Source organism: Quercus lobata, chromosome 2, assembly GCF_001633185.2.
Source record: "Quercus lobata isolate SW786 chromosome 2, ValleyOak3.0 Primary Assembly, whole genome shotgun sequence".
NCBI lineage: Eukaryota > Viridiplantae > Streptophyta > Magnoliopsida > Fagales > Fagaceae > Quercus > Quercus lobata.
This window is the reverse complement of record NC_044905.1, coordinates 61,267,313-61,287,212: the sequence shown is the minus strand read 5'-3', so window position 1 is coordinate 61,287,212 and position 19,900 is coordinate 61,267,313. Positions and strand designations below refer to the sequence as shown.

Genomic DNA, 19,900 nt, shown 5'->3' with positions numbered 1-19,900 from the left:
AACTCACCTGCACAGAGGGTGGGTTTAGGGTTGGAATGTAGTGGGCTGGTGGTCGGTGGTGGCCAGATCAGCAACGTTGAGCAAGAGGGAGAAGAAGAGTTGAGAAAGAAGAGAGAAAAATGAGGAAGCTTGGCTGGCGCGATCTGGGTGGTGGGGCCTCGCGATCTGGGCGGTGGGGCGGCGTGATCTAGGTAGTGGGGATGGCATGATCTAGGCTGTCAGAGCTAGGCTGGATGGGCACCTCTCTCTCTCTCTCTCTCTCTCTCTCTCTCTCTCTCTCTCTCTCTCTCTCTCTCTCTCTCTCTCTCTCTCTGAGTCCTGGAAATCATTTGAAGGTAAAATGAAGGTTGCATTGGTTTTACGGCTGAAGTGGGTGTTTTTATGATCAGCATGTAATTGATTTTTCATTTGACCATATTTTCCGTTGGAGCCAAACACACACAAGGGTGTAAAAGTAATTTCGGAATTAGTTTTCAACTGAAACAAACGCAGCCTTTGTATAGGGGGAAAAATTGTAAACTAATATCAATCCTCAAATAATTTCGTTAGTTAGTACTCCCTCTGTCCCAATTTATTTGTCCTTTATTGTATTTTGGGATGTCCCAAAATATTGTCATGTTTCTAAAAATTAGAGTAATTAATTTATTAATATTTCTATTATACTCTTACTTTATTTTCAAAACTATTTGAAAAGAAAACTAACAAATATTTAAAAAATCAATCTAATTGGGGCACATTTTTAGTTGCCTCATTAAGAATAACTTTAAAAAAAAAAAAGGTTGATAAATTTATTTAAGAGTAGTTTTGTAAACTTATACATTTTTTATAAGGCAGACAAAACAATTAATGATGCTACCTTAAAAAGTTTGACTTTTCAAACATGACAAACAGATTTGGACGAAGGGAGTATCATTTTCAAACTATTTAGGAAACTAACATTTCGAATGTTTAAGACTCGATTTTGGTGCAAAATCGAGCCTTTAGAACTCGAGTTCAGTATTGCAAAAAGAAGAAAATCTAACTAAGTGAAGAAGAAGCAGAAGAATGAAGAAGAAGAACTTCATTTGACGGACCGAAGAAGAATAAAGAACCCCACGGTAGCTTGATCTCTAGGTTGGGTTTGATTTTGTTTTTGCGTTTGTCTCCGCTTGATTTTTGGGTTGGGGCTTGATTTCTGGGTTGGGTGTCTTTGGTGTTTATCAAAGAAGAACAAAGAACCCCATGGTAACTTGGAGAAATCGAGTCTTTAAGACTTGAGTTCCACTTGAAATCGAGCTGTTTATATTCGATTTAGCACACCAAAATCGAGCCTTACACAATTGAGATGTTAGTTTCCTAAATAATTTGGAAACGATACTAACTAACGAAATTGTTTAGGGATTGGTGTTAGTTTGCAATTTTTTCCTATTTAGAGCATTCATGGAATCATGACTATTTTAGTACTCAAATTCCTAAAAAACTCATTGCATCAATCATGCCAAAAGTTAAATTTTTTAATACCAAACTACGGTAATGAGTAAATCGCCATCTTTGGTATTGAAATGGAAATCACAAAAAATCAATCAGTGTATATATATACACACACACACTAGGTTCTGTCATGTAGCCACCTCATACGGATAGTATGTGGTTCTGCAATGTGGCGCACTCTTTACAAAGAAAATTAAAAGACTCTTAAACCACATTAGAGATAAAAACAAATTTAAAAATAGAACTCTTTATTTCTTTTGGTTCAATATTTCAAGACTAATCTTTGTTTTCTTTGATTCAATATTTTAAGACTATTATTTGTTTCTTTTGGTTCAATGTTTCAAGATTTTTCCACTATTTAAAAAACCGGGCCGACCGTTTCAACCGAAAACCAGTCCAGCAAAAAATCGGTAAAGAACAGGAAAAAACTCATAATCGGTCCATTTTCCGATTCTTTAACTGATTTGGTTTTTAAGACCATGATTTTTCCTCTTTCATACACACACACACACAAAACTCTTTGCATTTCCATTCACCCATTTTCACTTCTACTCCTTTATATATACATGCTCACTGCCCTTTATGTCATCCCATCTCAAATACACCCAGACCAAAAACTTTGTCATTTTATCTTTAAACTTTCAATGACACCTACATAACTCCAACATTATCGTACTATTTGATTCTAACCTGTATGAGTAGGTTGTGACCAAGGAAGGGGGCTTGCATTTTTTATTTAGTGATGGTAGCTTACAATTTTGATGTTGAAGTTGAACGTTATGAATTTTGTGAAGGTTGTGATTTGCTTTGAGTCTTTGGGTGTTTAGGATTTTGATTTGGGAAAGTCATAAATGTATTTTCTTTTATAACTAAAAAAAAAAAAAAAAAAAAAAACCTTCTAATTGATAATTTATGAAGTTTGCTATTTTTTTTAACTCATAATTTGTAAGTTTCTTTGTAGGTATTTTACCGTTATTTTGTGTGGTATGAGCCATAGTGATAAAAAGAAAAATCAATGATGATTTCAAAGTTTTTTCACTTTTTTTTTTAAAGGATATGGAAGGCTAACTAAAGGCAATTAAATTTTGATAAATAGATAAATTTTAGCCAATTTCTCTTTGTTTAATCATGTTCTCTTTATGTAGATACTTACACATGATTTCCTTAATTTCGTTGAGATAATGAATTGAATGTTTGGGATTGGGGTCTCCTTATTTGGTGGAGTAGTTGAGGAAGTGTTTAGGAGGTTGCTTAAATTTATATAATTTTAGGATATAAAAGTATTTTTTACTTTAAAATCTTATTTATAGATTTCAAAATCATTTAATTAGTTTGAAAAATAAATTCTTAATAGTAAATATTATAATATGTTATAGTCTTATAGTGTTATACATTTAAAAAATATATATATATATATGTGTGGTTGCACGATTTTCCTGGCCCAAATCCTATTGATCAGGCTTCGGCCCAAGATGCAACCCACAATAAATTTTTGTAGAGAATGGGTCAAAGAACTTAGCCTCAGCGAGCCTATTTGGTATGATACATGGACAATATTATTGCAGAAACAAAAACACAAGGATGGATCTCCAACGTAAGATTCTATTTCTTTAGTCCCGAATACAGTTTTTTGTGTCCCCTCTCTTTGAGGGACTCCACTACATTATATAGCTCTCTTGTTCTCATCTCAACCTTACACTTGTTGATCATCTAAACATCTACTTGAGCACCTGTCCCATCAGACACCCCTATCACTCCCTTTGTGAGTTGCAGATGCCAAGGTAGTACTGTTCAGGGGTCTTTTCCTCATTAATGCGGCCAAGAGGGTGGTTATGGCGCAATTAATGTGGTGGTGACAGCTTTCCATGAGATATTTTGGATTTTATTCTTTTTATATGCTGGGAGAATGAACTGCAATGGATGGGGCGAGTTCCTCGTCTGGACTTCGTAATGTCCGAGGAGGGATTACTCCTCGGACAAGTTTCTTCGGCGCAATTGGGCTTGAATAATGCTGTCTGTGATTTCTCCTCGGACAGGATGCTTCTCGGACGGGCCTGTAGTTAAACTAGCCCATTATTTTGGGCCGGGCCCCACAATAGCCCCTAAAAACTCCGGTTTTTATTTCCTTCCGAGGAAAAAAGCGGGGTTTTGATGTTAGTGACAGGATAGAAGTAAGGAGAGCTTGGGCCGCGCGTGCGGACAGTTACGTTGGACGCGCTACAATTTACGAGGCGCGGTCATTTACTTCTGGAGGCTTTGTGTCTCCCTCATCCAACGGTGTGGCGTGGATCGAACGGCCATCGTTTTTTCTCGAATTTTTAGGCAGGAGCGATCTTTTCTCTCTCCTCCCGGCTATATAAGGCGTCAGAGGGGTTCAGTTTTTCTTTTTATCTGCATCTCATAAACCCCAGAGGATTCCAGAGAACTCCATTGAACCCCAGAGATCGGTGAATACTTGCGTCCGCTAAGCCACCGTAGCCGTTTTTCGTGAGGCATCTCCTCCAAGAGAGATTTCCAGGCATCCCTTTGAGCGTTTTGTGAAGGTATCAGTGAATTTTGTTCATTTCGTCGTTTCGATTCCCTCCTCGGACTTTACTTTCCTTCTCGGTCTTTATTTTCATTCCTCCAGTTCAGCTCAAATAGGTAGATTCGAAAAACTAGTAAAAACTCCGGCCACTATGGAGGCCTTTAGGGCAAAATACCGCATTCCCCCGGGGGTGGGGCTGCGGTACTGTCCTCTTGAAGGAATATTGACAGATAGAGGTGAAGGAGAAGTTGTTATCCCTATGATTGCTTTCATAGAGGAAGGGATGACACTTCCCATGCGTAGGATTACAAGGGAATACCTGTCCAACCATAGGTTGACGCCGCATCAGTGCACCCCGAATATGTTCAAGATACTAGGCTGTGTAGATGTCTTAGACGAACGGATGAATCTAGGCCTTACTTGGCACGATGTGGCTCATCTGTACGAGTGTCACCGCCTCGAGAGTGGGGGGTATTATCTTAAATCCCGATCCGAGGTCGTTAGGTTGATCTCTTGTCTCCCAATATCCAATAAGACCGTGAAGAATGACTTCCTCATTGCTTCAGGGGAGTGGTTCGATGGTATTCATTGTCCAACTCGGGCAGGAACTCCAGGTGCGGCGTCTTTAGGGCCAATCCTTTTTGGGAGAGGATTTAGTATTGGGGGGTTATTTTTCTCGCTTTCTTTACAATTGGAAAATTTCATGAACTAACCCCACTTTCCTTGGACGTGTGCAGATAAAGTTCACGTCGCTCCTCAGATAAACTTCGTGAACGTGCCAGCGTTGAACTACCTTCTAAGGTCGGAGATTTACGTTACTAAGGACGGACAGTTGCGTGCGGCCCATCTGGTTCTGGGCTATCAACCTCTGAGCCGTTCTTTCCAAGCTATCGGTCACGCCATAAGGGCTGGCAGTCCGAGGTTGGCTAGGATTGACGTGTCTAAGAACGGGTTCCTAGCTCAACGTGATCTACCACCAGTCGTGCTACCCGGCGTTAGAGACCCCTACTTAGCAGAGCAGCTACCTCTGCCAAACGAGCTTGGCGTTGCTATTCCGGTCGAAGAGGAAACTGAATCATCTCGTCTTTCCCTTGAGGAAGAGATAGACGAGTTTTATTTTGAGGAGGAAGTTCAGCAAACTCCCTTGGTTGAACTTTCTGATCCTGAAGGAGAGCAGGACCAACATTCCGCAGTCGATGTTTCCTCAATCATCATCTGCTCGAACGATCCCTCGAACGAAGAGATAGAGCCCATGGCCGGGAAGGGAAAAACTTTAAGGGAGTTGATGGCCTCTCGAGGGAAAGGCCAGTCATCAAAAGGCCAGTCATCGAAGGGACCAACTCAGTCACAGGTCCAAACCCTTCCTCCTGTGGTCCCTCAGGACACCTCGGACCTTGGCCTTAAGGTTAATCCGGACCTAAAGAAGAAAAGGCCGGTTGACACTCCTGAGGAGGGTGAGGTGGTTGCCCAGCCGACCAAGCAGCAAAAAACCACTCGGGCGCCAAGGAGCAGAAAGGGCAACTCCTCGGAAAGCAGAGATGAGGAGAACCTTGCTGAGGTGCGCGTTACCCCGCGTACGTGGAACCCCAAGTTGGAGCTGGATGGGGTTGCCATCCCCTACAATGCGTCGGTCCGAGAGTATAACCGAGGCCGAGCAGGGTACGTGGCTGATGCCTTAGAGCAACCCCTACTCCTTCCTCGGGATATGGAGGCCTATAGGCGGTTCTCTCAGCCCGAGATCTTCCTATCCCTCAAAAGGGATCTCACGATGGTAAGTGATCCTTTTACTGTTTTATTAATTTGTTTAACCTTGTTAGATTTTTAAAACAATTTTGTTTCGTTCGCAGATTACTCAGCAGGTATTTGTGGCTGAGGAATTTTGCCGGGGTAACCGCAGTCGGGCTGAGGCTGAGACCCAGTCTCGGACGGAGATGGAGAAAACCTTGGGGTCCTTCAAGCACGATCACCTTGAACTCATGGAGAAGTGCAAGGAGTTGGAGCAACGACGCAAAAGTGCAGAGGCTGGTGCCGAGACCCAGGCAGAGGACCAGCGCAAAGAGCTGTACTCGACCCAGATCAACCTTGCTACCGAGAAGCAGGCAGTGCTGGATCTCAAGATTGCTCTGCAAAAAGTCGAGGATGAGCTGCGGCGGGTCAAAGAGGAGGCCCAGCTGATCCGAGAGGCCACAGAGGCTGAAAAGAATGCTTCTCGCCAGCTCGGGGCCTAAGAAACGGAGGCCAGGCTATCCGAGGAGATTCCCGAGGTGTGCAGGGACTACTGTAGCATCTCATGGGCTCGTGCCCTTGATGCTGCAGGAGTTCCTGCAGATTCGGTGCTAAAACTGCCCGAGAACATTTTCTATCCTGAGGAGATTCGAGAGAATCCTGACGGCGTCCAGGTGGCTTCAGAGCAGGATCTGGCGGTGCTTGATGCCGTCCCTGTTCATGACAAGGCAAAGGATCCCGCCACGGACCCTACCATCGAGGTTCCTCCTCCTCAGCCCGAGCAAAAAGAAGATCCTCCTGCTGAGGCTTAGCTTTTAGGCTTTCAATTTTTTGTATTCCCTTCTTCTTTTTTTTTTTTTTTTGAATGAGAGTCGTCCTGTTTTTGCGCTCTTTTGTAAGGACCTCTCTATGTTGTTCTCGGAATATTAATATAGAATGTTTGCTTTGCTTTCTATGGATGTGTGCTAGTACCGCTTTTCTTTTATAAACGTTTGCCGCGATATAGATAAATGTAAACGCTCAAGATAAAAAGGGTTGTTGGGCAGCGAATTTGAATGAGGGTTGCAATGGTGCTAGACTGTGCGCACGCCTTAGAATGATTTCCCTTAAGTAACAATCTCCCAATCTGTCATAAGTAGTAATTTCCCCTAAGTCTGTGGTCTGAGGAGCCACACAGGACTTAGGTTCTGTTTAAAACTATGAATAATCGTTATAAGTGATAATTTCCCCTAAGTCTATGGTCCGAGGAGCCATGCTGGACTTAAGTTCTGTTTAAAACTTGTATAGTTATAAGTAATAATTTCCCCTAAGTCTGTGATTCGAGGAGCCATGCAGGACTTAGGTTCTGTTTAAAACTTGTATAAATTTTCATGAGTAGTAATTTCCCCTAAGTCTGTGGTCCGAGGAGCCATGCAGGACTTAGGTTCTGTTTAAAACTATGAATAGTTGTCATAAGTGATAATTTCCCCTAAGTCTATGGTCCGAGGAGCCATGCAGGACTTAGGTTCTATTTAAAACTTGTATAAATTGTCATGAGTAGTAATTTCCCCTAAGTCTGTGGTCCGAGGAGCCATGCAGGACTTAGGTTCTGTTTAAAACTATGAATAGTTGTCATAAGTGATAATTTCTCCTAAGTCTGTGGTCCGAGGAGCCATGCAGGACTTAGGTTCTGTTTAAAACTTGTATAGTTGTTATAAGTAATAATTTCCCCTAAGTCTGTGGTCCGAGGAGCCATGCAGGACTTAGGTTCTGTTTAAAACTTGTATAAATTGTCATGAGTAGTAATTTCTCCTAAGTCTGTGGTCCGAGGAGCCATGCAGGACTTAGGTTCTGTTTAAAACTATGAATAGTCGTAAATAGAACAGTAAGCAGAGGCTAGTCCTGAAACAAAACGTAGGCTAAGCCATTTTCATTAATAACAATATCTTCTGAGGTTATTTACATTCCATGGTCGAGGTACAGTTTTTTCATCCAAATCTTCTAAGTAGTAGGCGCCTATCTCGGTCACGGATGTGACACGGTATGGTCCCTCCCAATTGGGCCCCAACTTGCCCCAAGAGGGGTTTTTTGCGCTGCCGAGAATCTTCCTCATCACGAGATCACCTGGACCTAGAGGCCGCAGTTTAACGTTAGCATCATACCCTTGTCTCAGCCTCTGGTGATAATAGGCCATATGAATCATTGCTTTTTCCCTTCTTTCCTCGGTTAGGTCCAGACTCCTTCCTAATAGCTCGTCGTTGCCGTTTGGGGTAAATGATTTAGACCTTAGTGTGGGAAAGTTGTTCTCGATTGGGAGTACAGCCTCAGCCCCATAAGTCATCGAAAAGGGGGTCTCACCGGTTGACCGTCTCGATGTTGTCCGATAGGTCTATAAGACGTGCGGGAGTTCTTCTACCCATCTCCCCTTTGCCTCATCCAGTCTTTTCTTCAGTCCGTTCACTATGACCTTGTTCACGGCTTCGACTAGCCCATTTCCCTGAGGGTAGGCGGGGGTGGAATATCGGTTAATGATTCCAAACTCGCGGCAATACTCCCTAAAGTTCTTACTGTCGAACTGGAGACCATTGTCAGAAATGAGTGTACGTGGAGTTCTGAAGCGGGTGATGATGTTCTTCCAGATAAATTTTTGGGCGTCCACATCCCTAATGTTGGCCAAGGGTTCAGCCTCCACCCATTTAGTGAAGTAATCAGTTCCGACTATTATGTATCGCCTGTTCCCTGCAGCTTTGGGGAAAGGTCCGACAATATCAAGGCCCCATTGTGCGAACGGCCACAGGCTAGAGAGGGGGTTGAGAACCCCTCCGGGTTGGTGAATATTCGGGGCGAATCTTTGGCACTAGTCGCACTTCTTAGCGTATTCTTGGGCCTCTCTTTGCATGTTCGGCCACTAGTACCCTTGGGTGAGTGCCCTGTGCGCCAGCGACCTTCCTCCGATGTGGCATCCACAAATCCCCTCGTGTAACTCCTCAAGTAGAGACTCGGATTCTTCTGGATGTATGCAGAGTAGGTACGGTCTAGAGTAAGAGTGCCGATATAGTTTGTGGTCCTCTGATAGCTAGAACCGAGGAGAATTCCTGCGTATCTTCTCGGCTTCCAGTTTTTCCTTCGGTAAGATGTCGTTTTGGAGGAAGTTCTTTATGGGGTCCATCCAGCTGGGACTTTTTCTGATCTGATGGACTTGGGTCGGGTTTCCGCAGATGGGACTTGCCCGGACTAGATCTTTAACAAGGATCATTCGCGGCAGATTACGCGCCGAGGACGTGGCGAGAGTGGCCAACGAGTCTGCATGGGTGTTTACACTTCTAGAAATGTGCGTCAGTTTGAAGGATTCAAAACTCGTCTGTAGCCGTTTGACTTGTTCCAGGTACTCTTGCATCCTAGCATCTCTGGCTTCCAGCTCACCCATCACTTGTCCGACAACCAATCTGGAGTCCGAGAATGCTTCTATTATTCTTCCGCCCAATCTTTGAACCATCGTCATCCCTTGAAGCAAGGCTTCGTATTCAGCTACATTGTTCGTAGCTGAGAATCCGAGCCTCAGTGATTTTTCAATGGCAGCACCGTCCGGCGATATTAAAACTATCCCAACTCCAGATTCTCTCTGGTTGGCCGCGCCATCCACGTAGACCTTCCAATGCAAGGTCCCTCCTGCTGAAATTGCACTAACCGATTTTCCATCCGTGTCTTTCTTCTCGGTTATTGTTTCTATAGAGGGCTCAGCAAACTCTGCTACCAAGTCTGCGAGGACCTGTCCTTTGATGGAGGGTCTGGGCATATATTTGATATCAAAGGCCCCCAAAAGTGCGCTCCACATGGCGATCCTTCCTGTGTAGTCAGCGCTTCGAAGCATTACTCGAAAGGGAAGCTGGGTTAGAACGACGACTGTATGCGCCTGAAAGTAATGAGAAAGCTTTCGGGTGGTATGCACTATCGCCAGAATTGCCTTTTCTAAAGGTAGGTATCGCACCTCGGCCTCATGTAATGATTTTCTCACATAGTAAACCGGTCGTTGCACCCCATGATCATCCCGTATCAGTACCAGGCTAACAGCATGGGGAGCTACAGCGACATACGCAAACAGTACCTCGTCTGCCTCAGGGCTGGACATAATGGGTGGTCGAGGCAGGTAGTCCTTAAGCTGTTGGAAAGCCCGAGCACAATCCTCCGACCATTCAAACCCTTTCCACTTGTTTATTAAGAGGTAAAAAGGTTGGCACCGATCCGCTGATCGCGATATGAACCGGTTTAATGCTGCAATCATACCAGTGAGCTTTTGCACTTCCTTCGGGTTCCGAGGAGCCTGTAGGCTGTTGGTTGCTTTGATTTGGTCGAGGCTTACTTCTATTCCCCTGTGGGTCACCATGTACCCTAGAAACTTCCCAGACCCGACCCCGAATGAACATTTGGAAGCATTCAGCCGCAACCAGTGCTCCCTTAAGATGGCAAAGATTATTTCGAGGTCTTTCACGTGCTCGAACACCCTCTTACTCTTTACAACCATATCGTCTATGTAAACCTCAATGATCTTGCCCAGTTGTGGCTCGAACATCCGGGTCATCATCCTTTGGTAAGTTGAGCCTGCGTTCTTCAGCCCAAACGGCATCACCTTATAGTGATAATTTCTGATGTGAGTCATGAAAGCCGTCTTCTCTTGGTCATCTAGCGCAAGGGGTATCTGATGATAGTCCTGGAAGGCGTCCAGGAAACTTATTCGAGGGTGTCCGACGGTTGCGTCCACTAATCGGTCGATTCGGGGTAGGGGGAATGGGTCCTTCGGGCACGCCTTGTTCAGGTCCGTGAAGTCCACGCAGACCCTCCACTTCCCCGTCTTCTTCCTTACCACCACCGTATTTGCCAACCATTCGAGGTAAAAGACTTCTTTGATAGCCCCTGCTTTCTTCAGTTTTGCCATTTCGTCTCTTACGGTACTAGCATGTTCCTTTGAAGGGCGTCGGGGTGGCTGCTTCTTCGGTGTGGAAGAGGGATTGACGTTCAGGTGGTGACAAATAAGGCTAGGATTAACTCCCGGGGCGTCGTAGGCGTCCCATGCAAACACATCGACATTTTCTCTGAGAAATCTGATCAGTTCCTCTTTTTCTCTAGAAGGCAACTCAGAGCCGACCTGAAAGAACTTCTCCAGGTCGTTGTTGACAGCGATCTTATCTAAACCTTCGCACCTTATCTCCTCGGCCAGCCCATCGCCTTGCCTTGCCGAGGTGGCTGGTTGCTATAAGCTCTCCTGGGTTGAGGACTCGACTAGGGGCCGATGTAAAATGGCGGCCACCATACACTTCCTGGCCACGGCCTGATCTCTTCGGATCTCTTCTACTTGTCCTCTGGATGGGTATTTTACTTTTTGGTGAAGTGTGGAGGTTACGGTTTCTAGGGCGTGGATCCATGGCCTGGCGACTATTGCGGTGTAGGGTGAGTAAGCGTCGACCACGATAAAATTCACCTCCACCACCTCTGACCCAGTCTGTATGGGTAGTCGGATCTGCCCTTTTGGCGTAAAAATTCTTCCTTCGAAGCTGAGAAGGGGGGAATCATAAGTTGCCAAATCTTTCGGCTTCAAGTTCAGCCCCTTGTATAGATCAGGGTACGTTATCTCTACTGCATTTCCCGAGTCCACCAACACCCTTTTCACGTCGAAGCCCCCAATTCTTAACGTAACCACCAAGGCATCATCGTGAGATTGAATAGTTCCTCTCTTATCCTCATCCGAGAATCCCAGTATCAAAGAGCTTTCCTTTTTTGACCTTTTGGGTTCCCTTTGCCTGCCCTCGAAGGGGAGCCGATCGACAGCTAATACCCTGGGGATGGGTAGCCCAGTTCTTCCTAGTGCAGCGAGGATGACATGTATCGTCCCGGTGGGGGGTCTTAAGGACACATCCTTTCGAGACTCTTGTATTGCTTGGCCAGGATGGCCACTCGATGGGTGCAGAAGGTGACGTAACTTCCCTTCTCGGACCAACTGATCTAGGTGATTCCATAGATTTTTGCAATCCTCAGTGGTATGCCCATGGTCCTGATGATAGTGACAGTACAGGTTTTGGTTACGTTTGGAAGGGTCTCCAGCCATCTTTCTCGGCCATCTGAAATAGGGCTCATTCCTTACTTTCTCCAGTACCTGTTGTACTGGCTCCCTGAATACGGAATTCACTGTTTGCGAGTTGCTCTGTCCAGCCTGTCGCAAAAAATCTCTCCTCGGCTGGCCAGGGTTGTGCCGTTTCGACCTGAAATCATTTGCTTTGGGGGGGATAACCTTCTCATTTCCCCTCCTTTGCAGCTGATCTTCCTCTACCCTTTTGTACTTGTCGATCCTATCCATCAGCTGATGGACGTTGGCAACTAGTTTTCCGGTGAGGGATTTCCTTAAGCCATGCTCGGTGGGGAGACCGCTTTTGAACGTGCTGATAGCAACATTATCATGGTTGTCATCTAAATCGTTATACACCTCCCAATACCTATCCGAGTACGCTTTCAGGGTTTCTCCTTCATGCATGGATAAGGACAGTAGCGAACTGAGAGGTCGAGGGACTCTGGTGTTTGTAATAAAACGGGAGCAAAAAGCTTGAGTGAGTTGCTTGTAGGAGCCTATGGAGTTTGTCTTCAGGCTGTTGAACCACCTCATTGCCATCGATCCCAAGCTGGATGGGAAGATTTTGCACATTAGGGCTTCATTTTGCGAGTAAATTGCCATTTTTTGGTTAAACTGACTCACGTGCTCTACCGGGTCTGCTCGGCCGTTATAGATGGCGAACACCGGTTGGTTGAAGCGTCTAGGCAGCTTAGCCCCTTCGATTCTATACGTGAAGGGTGACCTTGAGACCTGGTCCAGCGCTTTCTTCATGGCGTCGTTCCCCGAACCCTTGCTGGATGGGCTCTCATACTTCCGTATAGGGCGCGGTTCCCTTTCGTAAGAAAAGGTTTCACTTGGGGGGGTCCTTGACCTCCGTCTGTAACTCGCATCCTCCGCATTAAAAGACTCGCCTGAGTCAGAGGGAAATCGTTTTCGCTGCACACGTCGTAACTTCCTTTTTAGGTCATCTATCTCTCGCTGCATGGCCTGGTGACTATTTCGCCTCTGAGACATGTGACTACCTATCTGAGTGTGACTCTGGCTCGTCCGGATAGTATGCACACTTCCCTCACGATTCCCCCTGCCGCCTGGGTTGGTTAGGTTATTTTGCCTCTGGGACTCGGCGGGTTGTGTCCGTTGGGAGTTAGCTTGGTGAGGATCCTTCTGGTACGGACCTAGTTCTGCCATGCTCAATTGTTGCACTAGCTGATGCCTTAGTTCTTCCCACAGACGGCGCCAATTGTGGTTGCACGATTTTCCTGGCCCAAATCCTATTGATCAGGCTTCGGCCCAAGATGCAACCCACAATAAATTTTTGTAGAGGATGGGTCAAAGAACTTAGCCTCAGCGAGCCTATTTGGTATGATACATGGACAATATTATTGCAGAAACAAAAACACAAGGATGGATCTCCAACGTAAGATTCTATTTCTTTAGTCCCGAATACAGTTTTTTGTGTCCCCTCTCTTTGAGGGACTCCACTACATTATATAGCTCTCTTGTTCTCATCTCAACCTTACACTTGTTGATCATCTAAACATCTACTTGAGCACCTGTCCCATCAGACACCCCTATCACTCCCTTTGTGAGTTGCAAAGGCCAAGGTAGTACTGTTCAGGGGTCTTTTCCTCATTAATGCGGCCAAGAGGGTGGTTGTGGCGCAATTAATGTGATGGTGACAGCTTTCCATGAGATATTTTGGATTTTATTCTTTTTATATGCTGGGAGGATGAACTGCAATGGTTGGGGCGAGTTCCTCGTCTGGACTTCGTAATGTCCGAGGAGGGATTACTCCTCGGACAGGTTTCTTCGGCGCAATTGGGCCTGAATAATGCTCTCTGTGATTTCTCCTCGGACAGGATGCTTCTCGGACGGGCCTGTAGTTAGACTAGCCCATTATTTTGGGCCGGGCCCCATAATATGAATTAAGAAAATCAAGTTTCAAAGTATTTAACAATATTGTGGGTAAATATAAATATAATACAACAAAATAAGTATTATATGTAGGTCTTAATATACATAAAAGTGATTTTGAATGAAATTGTAAATTATCCATGCATTGCGAGGGACATCGTCTAGTATTATTTAATTTATTTTAAATGAAAATTAGAGAGAGAGACTTGAGTAGTAAAAGAAATAATAAAAAAAGAATATTTAAATGAAGCAGTAAAAACATAGGGTATTTGATGATGGTGTATTGTAAAATGAGATGTTAAAATAGATAAAACAGTTTTTTGAGTTGTTAAAAGCTAAATTTTGTAAAACCTTTGATGTGAATGCTAGGTACTTGGGTTCTAGTCCAAATTCTTATTAAAATGACTTATATCGTTCAGACTTTTAAGTTATTTAGACAATCTTACTTAAACTTCATTCAAAAAAATTTACAATTTCCTATCTAGTCCATATCTTTTTTTTTTTTTTTTTTTTTTTTTTCAGAAACATCTAGTCTATATCTATATCTAAAAGTTGACGCATAACATTTATTATTATTACACTTCTGTTTAGCCATATTATCATCCACCTATTTTCAACACTATCTTATTTTTAGTTTTATTTTTATTTTTTATATCTTAATTTTTCAATTTATTGTTACACTGTCTTCAACCTTTCCCCATCTCTTTTACCTTTCATCTCTCCACTATTATTTACTTTAATATCACTTTTCCTCTATCATTTTATCTTCCCTTATTGTTGGTTTTATTCATTTCTTTATTGTTGGTTTTATTCATTTATTGATGAGCTTAGTAATGGTTTTTTTTTTTGGGTGGGGGGGGGGGGGGGGGGGGTGTGGAAAGGAAGATGTTGTCGAAATTTGAAGCTGGGAGGAATACTGGTGAGGATTCAAGTAATAGGAAGTTAAATGAGATTGAAGCTATAAGCAAAGCCCTATACTTAGACAAAAATCCAACTAGGAGTTCAATTCCTAAGGTCAATACTTGGTCCAAATTGATTAGAAAAGCCCACTTCTCCGAACCCAATTAGAAGCTTAAACAAGGTGAAGATGACTTGTCACGCATTTGGAATTGGAGGCCTTTTCCCATATCCGAAACCGTAGGTTTAAGTGTTGCTTTTCTCTCCTAGTCCATTTAGTTGAAGGGTTGCCCTTAGATTTCAATGGTAGTAGTCTTTGTGTGCATTGGAAGAGGCGAGATGTGATCTTGGTGACTCGTCCAGCAAAGGTTCTGCAAGGCATGGTGGAGTTTGAACTTTGAAGAGAAATTGAATCTTACATGCTTAGTTTATGGTAGTCAGAGTGGACTACACTATTCGGCAAAGTTTGAGGCGAAATATTTTTTGATAGAAGCTCTAACATTTCGTCATTTCCACTCCATGTGCTTGGTATTAAATGCATGAAAAATTGTAGCTCAATTGGTACATGCACAAATTAAACAGAAAATCCAGAGTAAATTTTAAACAGATGACAAACAAAAGAAATAAAAAATTAAAATTTACCCTATCATTTCGGTTTAAGGATGCCTTCAAAGAGGTGCATTTACAATCAACAGAGATAGATTACAAGATTGGCGTAAATAGCCCATCCCAAATGATATTTTCAACCAAAACTGTCTCTAAAAACTAAAAAATACATAGAGTCTATGCTATCTTACACTTGAAAGGGACAAGAATGGATCTAAATAGACTTGATCAAAGACTTGACAAACAGAAGATCTCGATACCTAGCTCGACATCTCTTGATCTATAAAGATTTAATGAATCGCGATACCTGCCTCAATATCTCTCAACCTATCGAGCCATATAGATTTCGACTGTTCAAATTTGTTTGCAACCCATGATGACCAAAGCCTTTTAGGGTTTCATGCCTAAGATTTTGAGAGACATAAAAAACATATTTTATAGCCATCATCAAAAGAGAAGACTAACACAGAGACATACACTGTACTACACACTTCTGTGAAGTTGCTGTGACTATAATGCGTCTTAGGGTTTTGTACCAAGCCACTTTCAAATCGACAAGCATGGATTAATGAATTTTGCACCCAACAACAACTCTTCAGTTATTGGAGTTAGTCACATACTAGGATTCTTGCAAAGTGTTAGTCACATACTGAGATTCGTACAACAGAAGAAGTCATCTGCAAGATCAAGTTTAATTGGGGATTAGAATAAAGGTTTAACTGTAGGTTGATATTTTGAGATAGGCCAGGTAGTGGTAAGATTCCTCATACTTGTAACAGCTTATTCTTGATTAGTGGATTATTGAGAGTGGTGACCTGAAATTCACTTAGTGAGGGTTTTTGTCTTGTGAAGGTTTTCCCCATTTGTTAACTAATTACCGTGTCAAATTTACTTTCCGTTGCACTTTAAATTATTTGATGATTTATTTGTGCTTACAGGTTATTTGCATAAAATTTGATCTAATTAATAAAGTTGGGTAAATGAATTAATTAATTGGGTCAATTTATAACCCAAACAAATAGTACAACCAATCAAGAGAGATCACAAAAATGGTGTTTAGCCCATCTCAACTAAAACAATCCGGATAAAAACTGACTTACTAAAACAATCCGGATAAAAAATGACTTACTTCAGGCAATTACCAGAAAAGGACTTGGCTTTATCAGCAACAAAACTTGCCTAAAGACTACTCCCACACCCATACTACAAATAGCATTCCACTGATGACTAACAATCTGGGATATCAGCAACACTAAAACAAGAAGAGCAGAGTTGGCTATCAGTATAAAAATTGGGAGGATTTCCTTTTATTACAATCTTCACCTCACACTTCTTCTTGGTCATCATCAATTTCAGCATTAGGTACTGCTAACTCTTTCTCCTTAATATAACCATACTTTCTGAGAACCCACAAATTCATACGAATAATATTGCCTATGAACACGACACTAATTAGCGCCAACCAGGTCAAGACTGATATCTCAGTAACATCACGCAGCATGCCTTGCACTTTATCTGGGGACATGTGACGTAGAGAGATAAAATAAGTTACCACTTGTGCAGTGATGGCAATCCACAAAATTAACATTTGAATCCACATCCATCTCCGACGTCTTATTGGTAAGCCACTGACAAGTAGAAGAATTATGCTTAGAGATGCGAGGAAAGCAATTGTGTTGAAAATCATAAACTGACCATACTCAAGTGAATCAGTGTATGCCATGACTGCTGTTCCAGCGATGTGAGGGTTTTTCACAGGGTTCCCATTATCATCAACCGTGAGGTCATCTTGCCACACACCTCCTGGTGGGGTTATTCCAGCTTGAAAGGCCACAGTTGCAATAAGAGATGCCACCACCATCAATGCACTTCTCTTCCTACCAAGCCAATCAGTATGTTTATGCTTCACTACTGGCCTCTCTGATCCACTCTCTTTCGTGGTTAGTGTTGAGGTTAGAGATTTGGTTATTCGAGGAACTTTTGTTGGAGCCCATTCTTGCACAATCGGACGTATATCTTTTGCACTTAAAGCCCCAGCACCTCGAAGAAATTCCTCAATGTCCATGTCCCTCAAATCTCTGGGACTCTGTATTAGAATGTCAAAAGCTGTAGAGCCATTTGTATTCAGTGCATTCACATCAACACTAGTCTTGGCAAGCAAAAATTTTATGGTCTGCAAAATTCATACATACCCTTTTTGTAAATGAAATGCAATTAACCATACTAGTTAAAATCATTACTTCGATAAGATAAGTCTAAAGCATACTCAATTCTTCAGCCTAAAAAGAAAGAGGCGGGACTGCCTATTTACAATTACACAATTAAATAAAAATACAAATAGTATGATTTCTGACATATGTTAAATTAACAGTAGTTTGAAAATGCCAGAAACCCAAGAATTTCATTAGTGTGAGATTTTTAATCTTGTGAATATGAGCTCTAGTAAAAGCTGCTAAGTTCTTTTCTTTCTTACTTTTGTGATTAAAAATGGTGGGTGCAAAAAGCTGCTAAGTTTAACATTGTAATTGTAAAGGTAAAGAATCGGAAATTCCACATACTGCAGATTAACTACAATTAATTATTCTCTTAACATTTCCTTAAACCAAAAACATTCTTTTCATTATCTTACTCAACATTAGCTACCTTATTGCTGAAAATTTGGTCACACATTAATCCCACATTCCATATCCTCACTCCTAGACAAAGATTAAGCCTGAAATTTATAGTCCAAAATTATACAATCAAAATCAAATTACATCAAATGACCAATCTTTTTATATCCATGCAATTATGCATAAAACTTTAGCAGAGAAAGCATACCCCAATCAATCCAATTACAGCAAATAATCATTAACAAATTAAGTATAGAAAACATACCTCAATCTGCTTTTTGGACACAGAAATATGCAAAATAGTATTCCCATCACAATCCTTCCAATTCACCAATTCATCATCTTTCCCAATTGCCTCAACCAAAACTTTCAACCCCTCCAACCTATTATGCCCCACACACAAGTGCAGCACCGTTTCAGCTCGGTCCGTGAGCACCCGGGTGGACTCAGCCTTGACTCGTACCAACTCACTCACCACCTTAACTCGGCCCTTGACAGCCGCCACGTGTAGTGGGGTCCTCCCTTCCTGGTTCCTCACCATGCAAAGCTCAGGATCCACCAGCAGCAGCTCTTTGACTATCTCCAGGTACCCTTTAGCTGATGCAAGGTGCAAAGGGGAGGATCCGTGTGAGTCGAACTCGGAGGCCAACTCGGGCTTAAGACTCAGTAACTCCTTGACGAAACCCAAGTGGCCCAACATGGAAGATATGTGGAGAGGAGTCTCTGATACGCAAGAAACAATGGTTCTGTCAAGAAGGAGAGGGTCTTCTAAGAGTAACTCTTTGAGGGTCGCAATGTTTCCTTCCATTGCTGCCTCTGAGAGCCTTTTCTCCATCTCTCTCTTCTTCTTTTTTCTCTCTATGTGGAAAGTTTTTAGTTTTTTGTGTCAGTCTGAGATTTCTTTTAAGTTCGGGGACTTTTGAGTTTATTGATTTGTGAATGTGAGCTGTGTTGGCTATTGGGGTGTTGTTGGTGGAAGCCAATGAAAGATGACAGCAGCCGAGAGACTTGACTGGAAAGTTGGAGAGCAAACATTGTTGAAATGTTGAATGCTTGAGGTCAAAGGTTTGGAATTGGAAGTTTGTGGCTTTTACCAAAGTAAAACAAGAAGTTCGTTGGACCCAACTATATATATAAAAAGGAAAAATAAAATAGAAGTGGGACCCGAAGAAGTTTCTTAACATTATTTGACTTTCTTTAGAGCATTCACAGCTATTTTAGTAGTCAAAAACCTAAAATAAAAAATAAAAAAAAAAAAAAGTAAAAAAACTCACTACGGTGCCCAAAGTGAAGGGCGGTGTTTGGTAAGTGTTTCCAAACAACAATTTTTAATTTTTAAATAATATTTTACGTAATTTTATACAATTTTTCATCCATATATATTTTCACAAAAAATTTTAAACAATAATTTTCAATTTTTAGACACATGTACCAAACGGGCCCTTAATTTTTTAACACCTAAATTGCCATCTTTGAAATTGTACTGTAACTAGATGGTAAGCACAACAAATATTATTTAAATTAAAATGAGAGAGAGACTTGAGTGATAAAAATATAGTAAAAAAAATAAATAAATAATATTTAAGTGAAGTGGTAAAAAAATAGAGCATTTGATGTTGGATGCATTAAACTGAGATGTTAAAATAGATAAAACAATAAATGTTTTAAAACCTTTTATCTAAATGCTAGGTACTTGGTTTCTACTCCAAATTCTAATTCGAATTTTTAGACATTCTCGTTTTTTCTTCTAAAATCCAAAAAATTTCACAATTTTCTATCTAGTCTATATCTATATATCTAAAAACTAAACGGTAGCCTTTATTATTGCTACGCTTCTATTGAATCGCATTATCATCCACTTATTTTCAACCATCTCTCTTATTTTTAGATTTTTTTTTTGTTATTAATTTTTCAATTTATTGTTACACTTTTTCCTACACCCCCATTTTTTACATTTTCATCCTCCCACTACTATCTATCTTAACATACTCTTCCTATATCCTTTTATTTTCCTTTATTTTTGACTATTTTTATTCTCATCCTCTTATTATAAATCTGCAATTGTCTTTC

At 41.9% G+C, this 19,900-nt stretch overlaps 1 protein-coding gene across 1 annotated transcript; it reads right to left on the bottom strand.

Moving 5' to 3' along the window:
- Positions 1 to 16,181: 16,181 nt before the first annotated feature.
- Positions 16,182 to 18,908, bottom strand: LOC115976050 (ankyrin repeat-containing protein At5g02620-like). The gene is made up of 2 exons (XM_031097135.1): positions 18,096 to 18,908; positions 16,182 to 17,391 (listed from the first exon to the last, which is right to left on the bottom strand). Exons 1-2 carry the CDS (start codon positions 18,663 to 18,665, stop codon positions 16,543 to 16,545), a joined length of 1,419 nt encoding a protein of 472 aa, XP_030952995.1. The 5' UTR covers positions 18,666 to 18,908; the 3' UTR covers positions 16,182 to 16,542.
- Between the last annotated feature and the right edge of the window lie 992 nt (positions 18,909 to 19,900).

Excerpts from the sequence above, each read along its gene's own strand:
- LOC115976050 (XM_031097135.1), bottom strand. The coding sequence starts at position 18,665 with ATGGAGAAAAGGCTCTCAGAGGCAGCAATGGAAGGAAACATTGCGACC. Across the intron at positions 17,392-18,095 it reads TGTCCAAAAAGCAGATTGAG|ACCATAAAATTTTTGCTTGC; the intron begins GTATGTTTTCTA and ends TGAATTTTGCAG.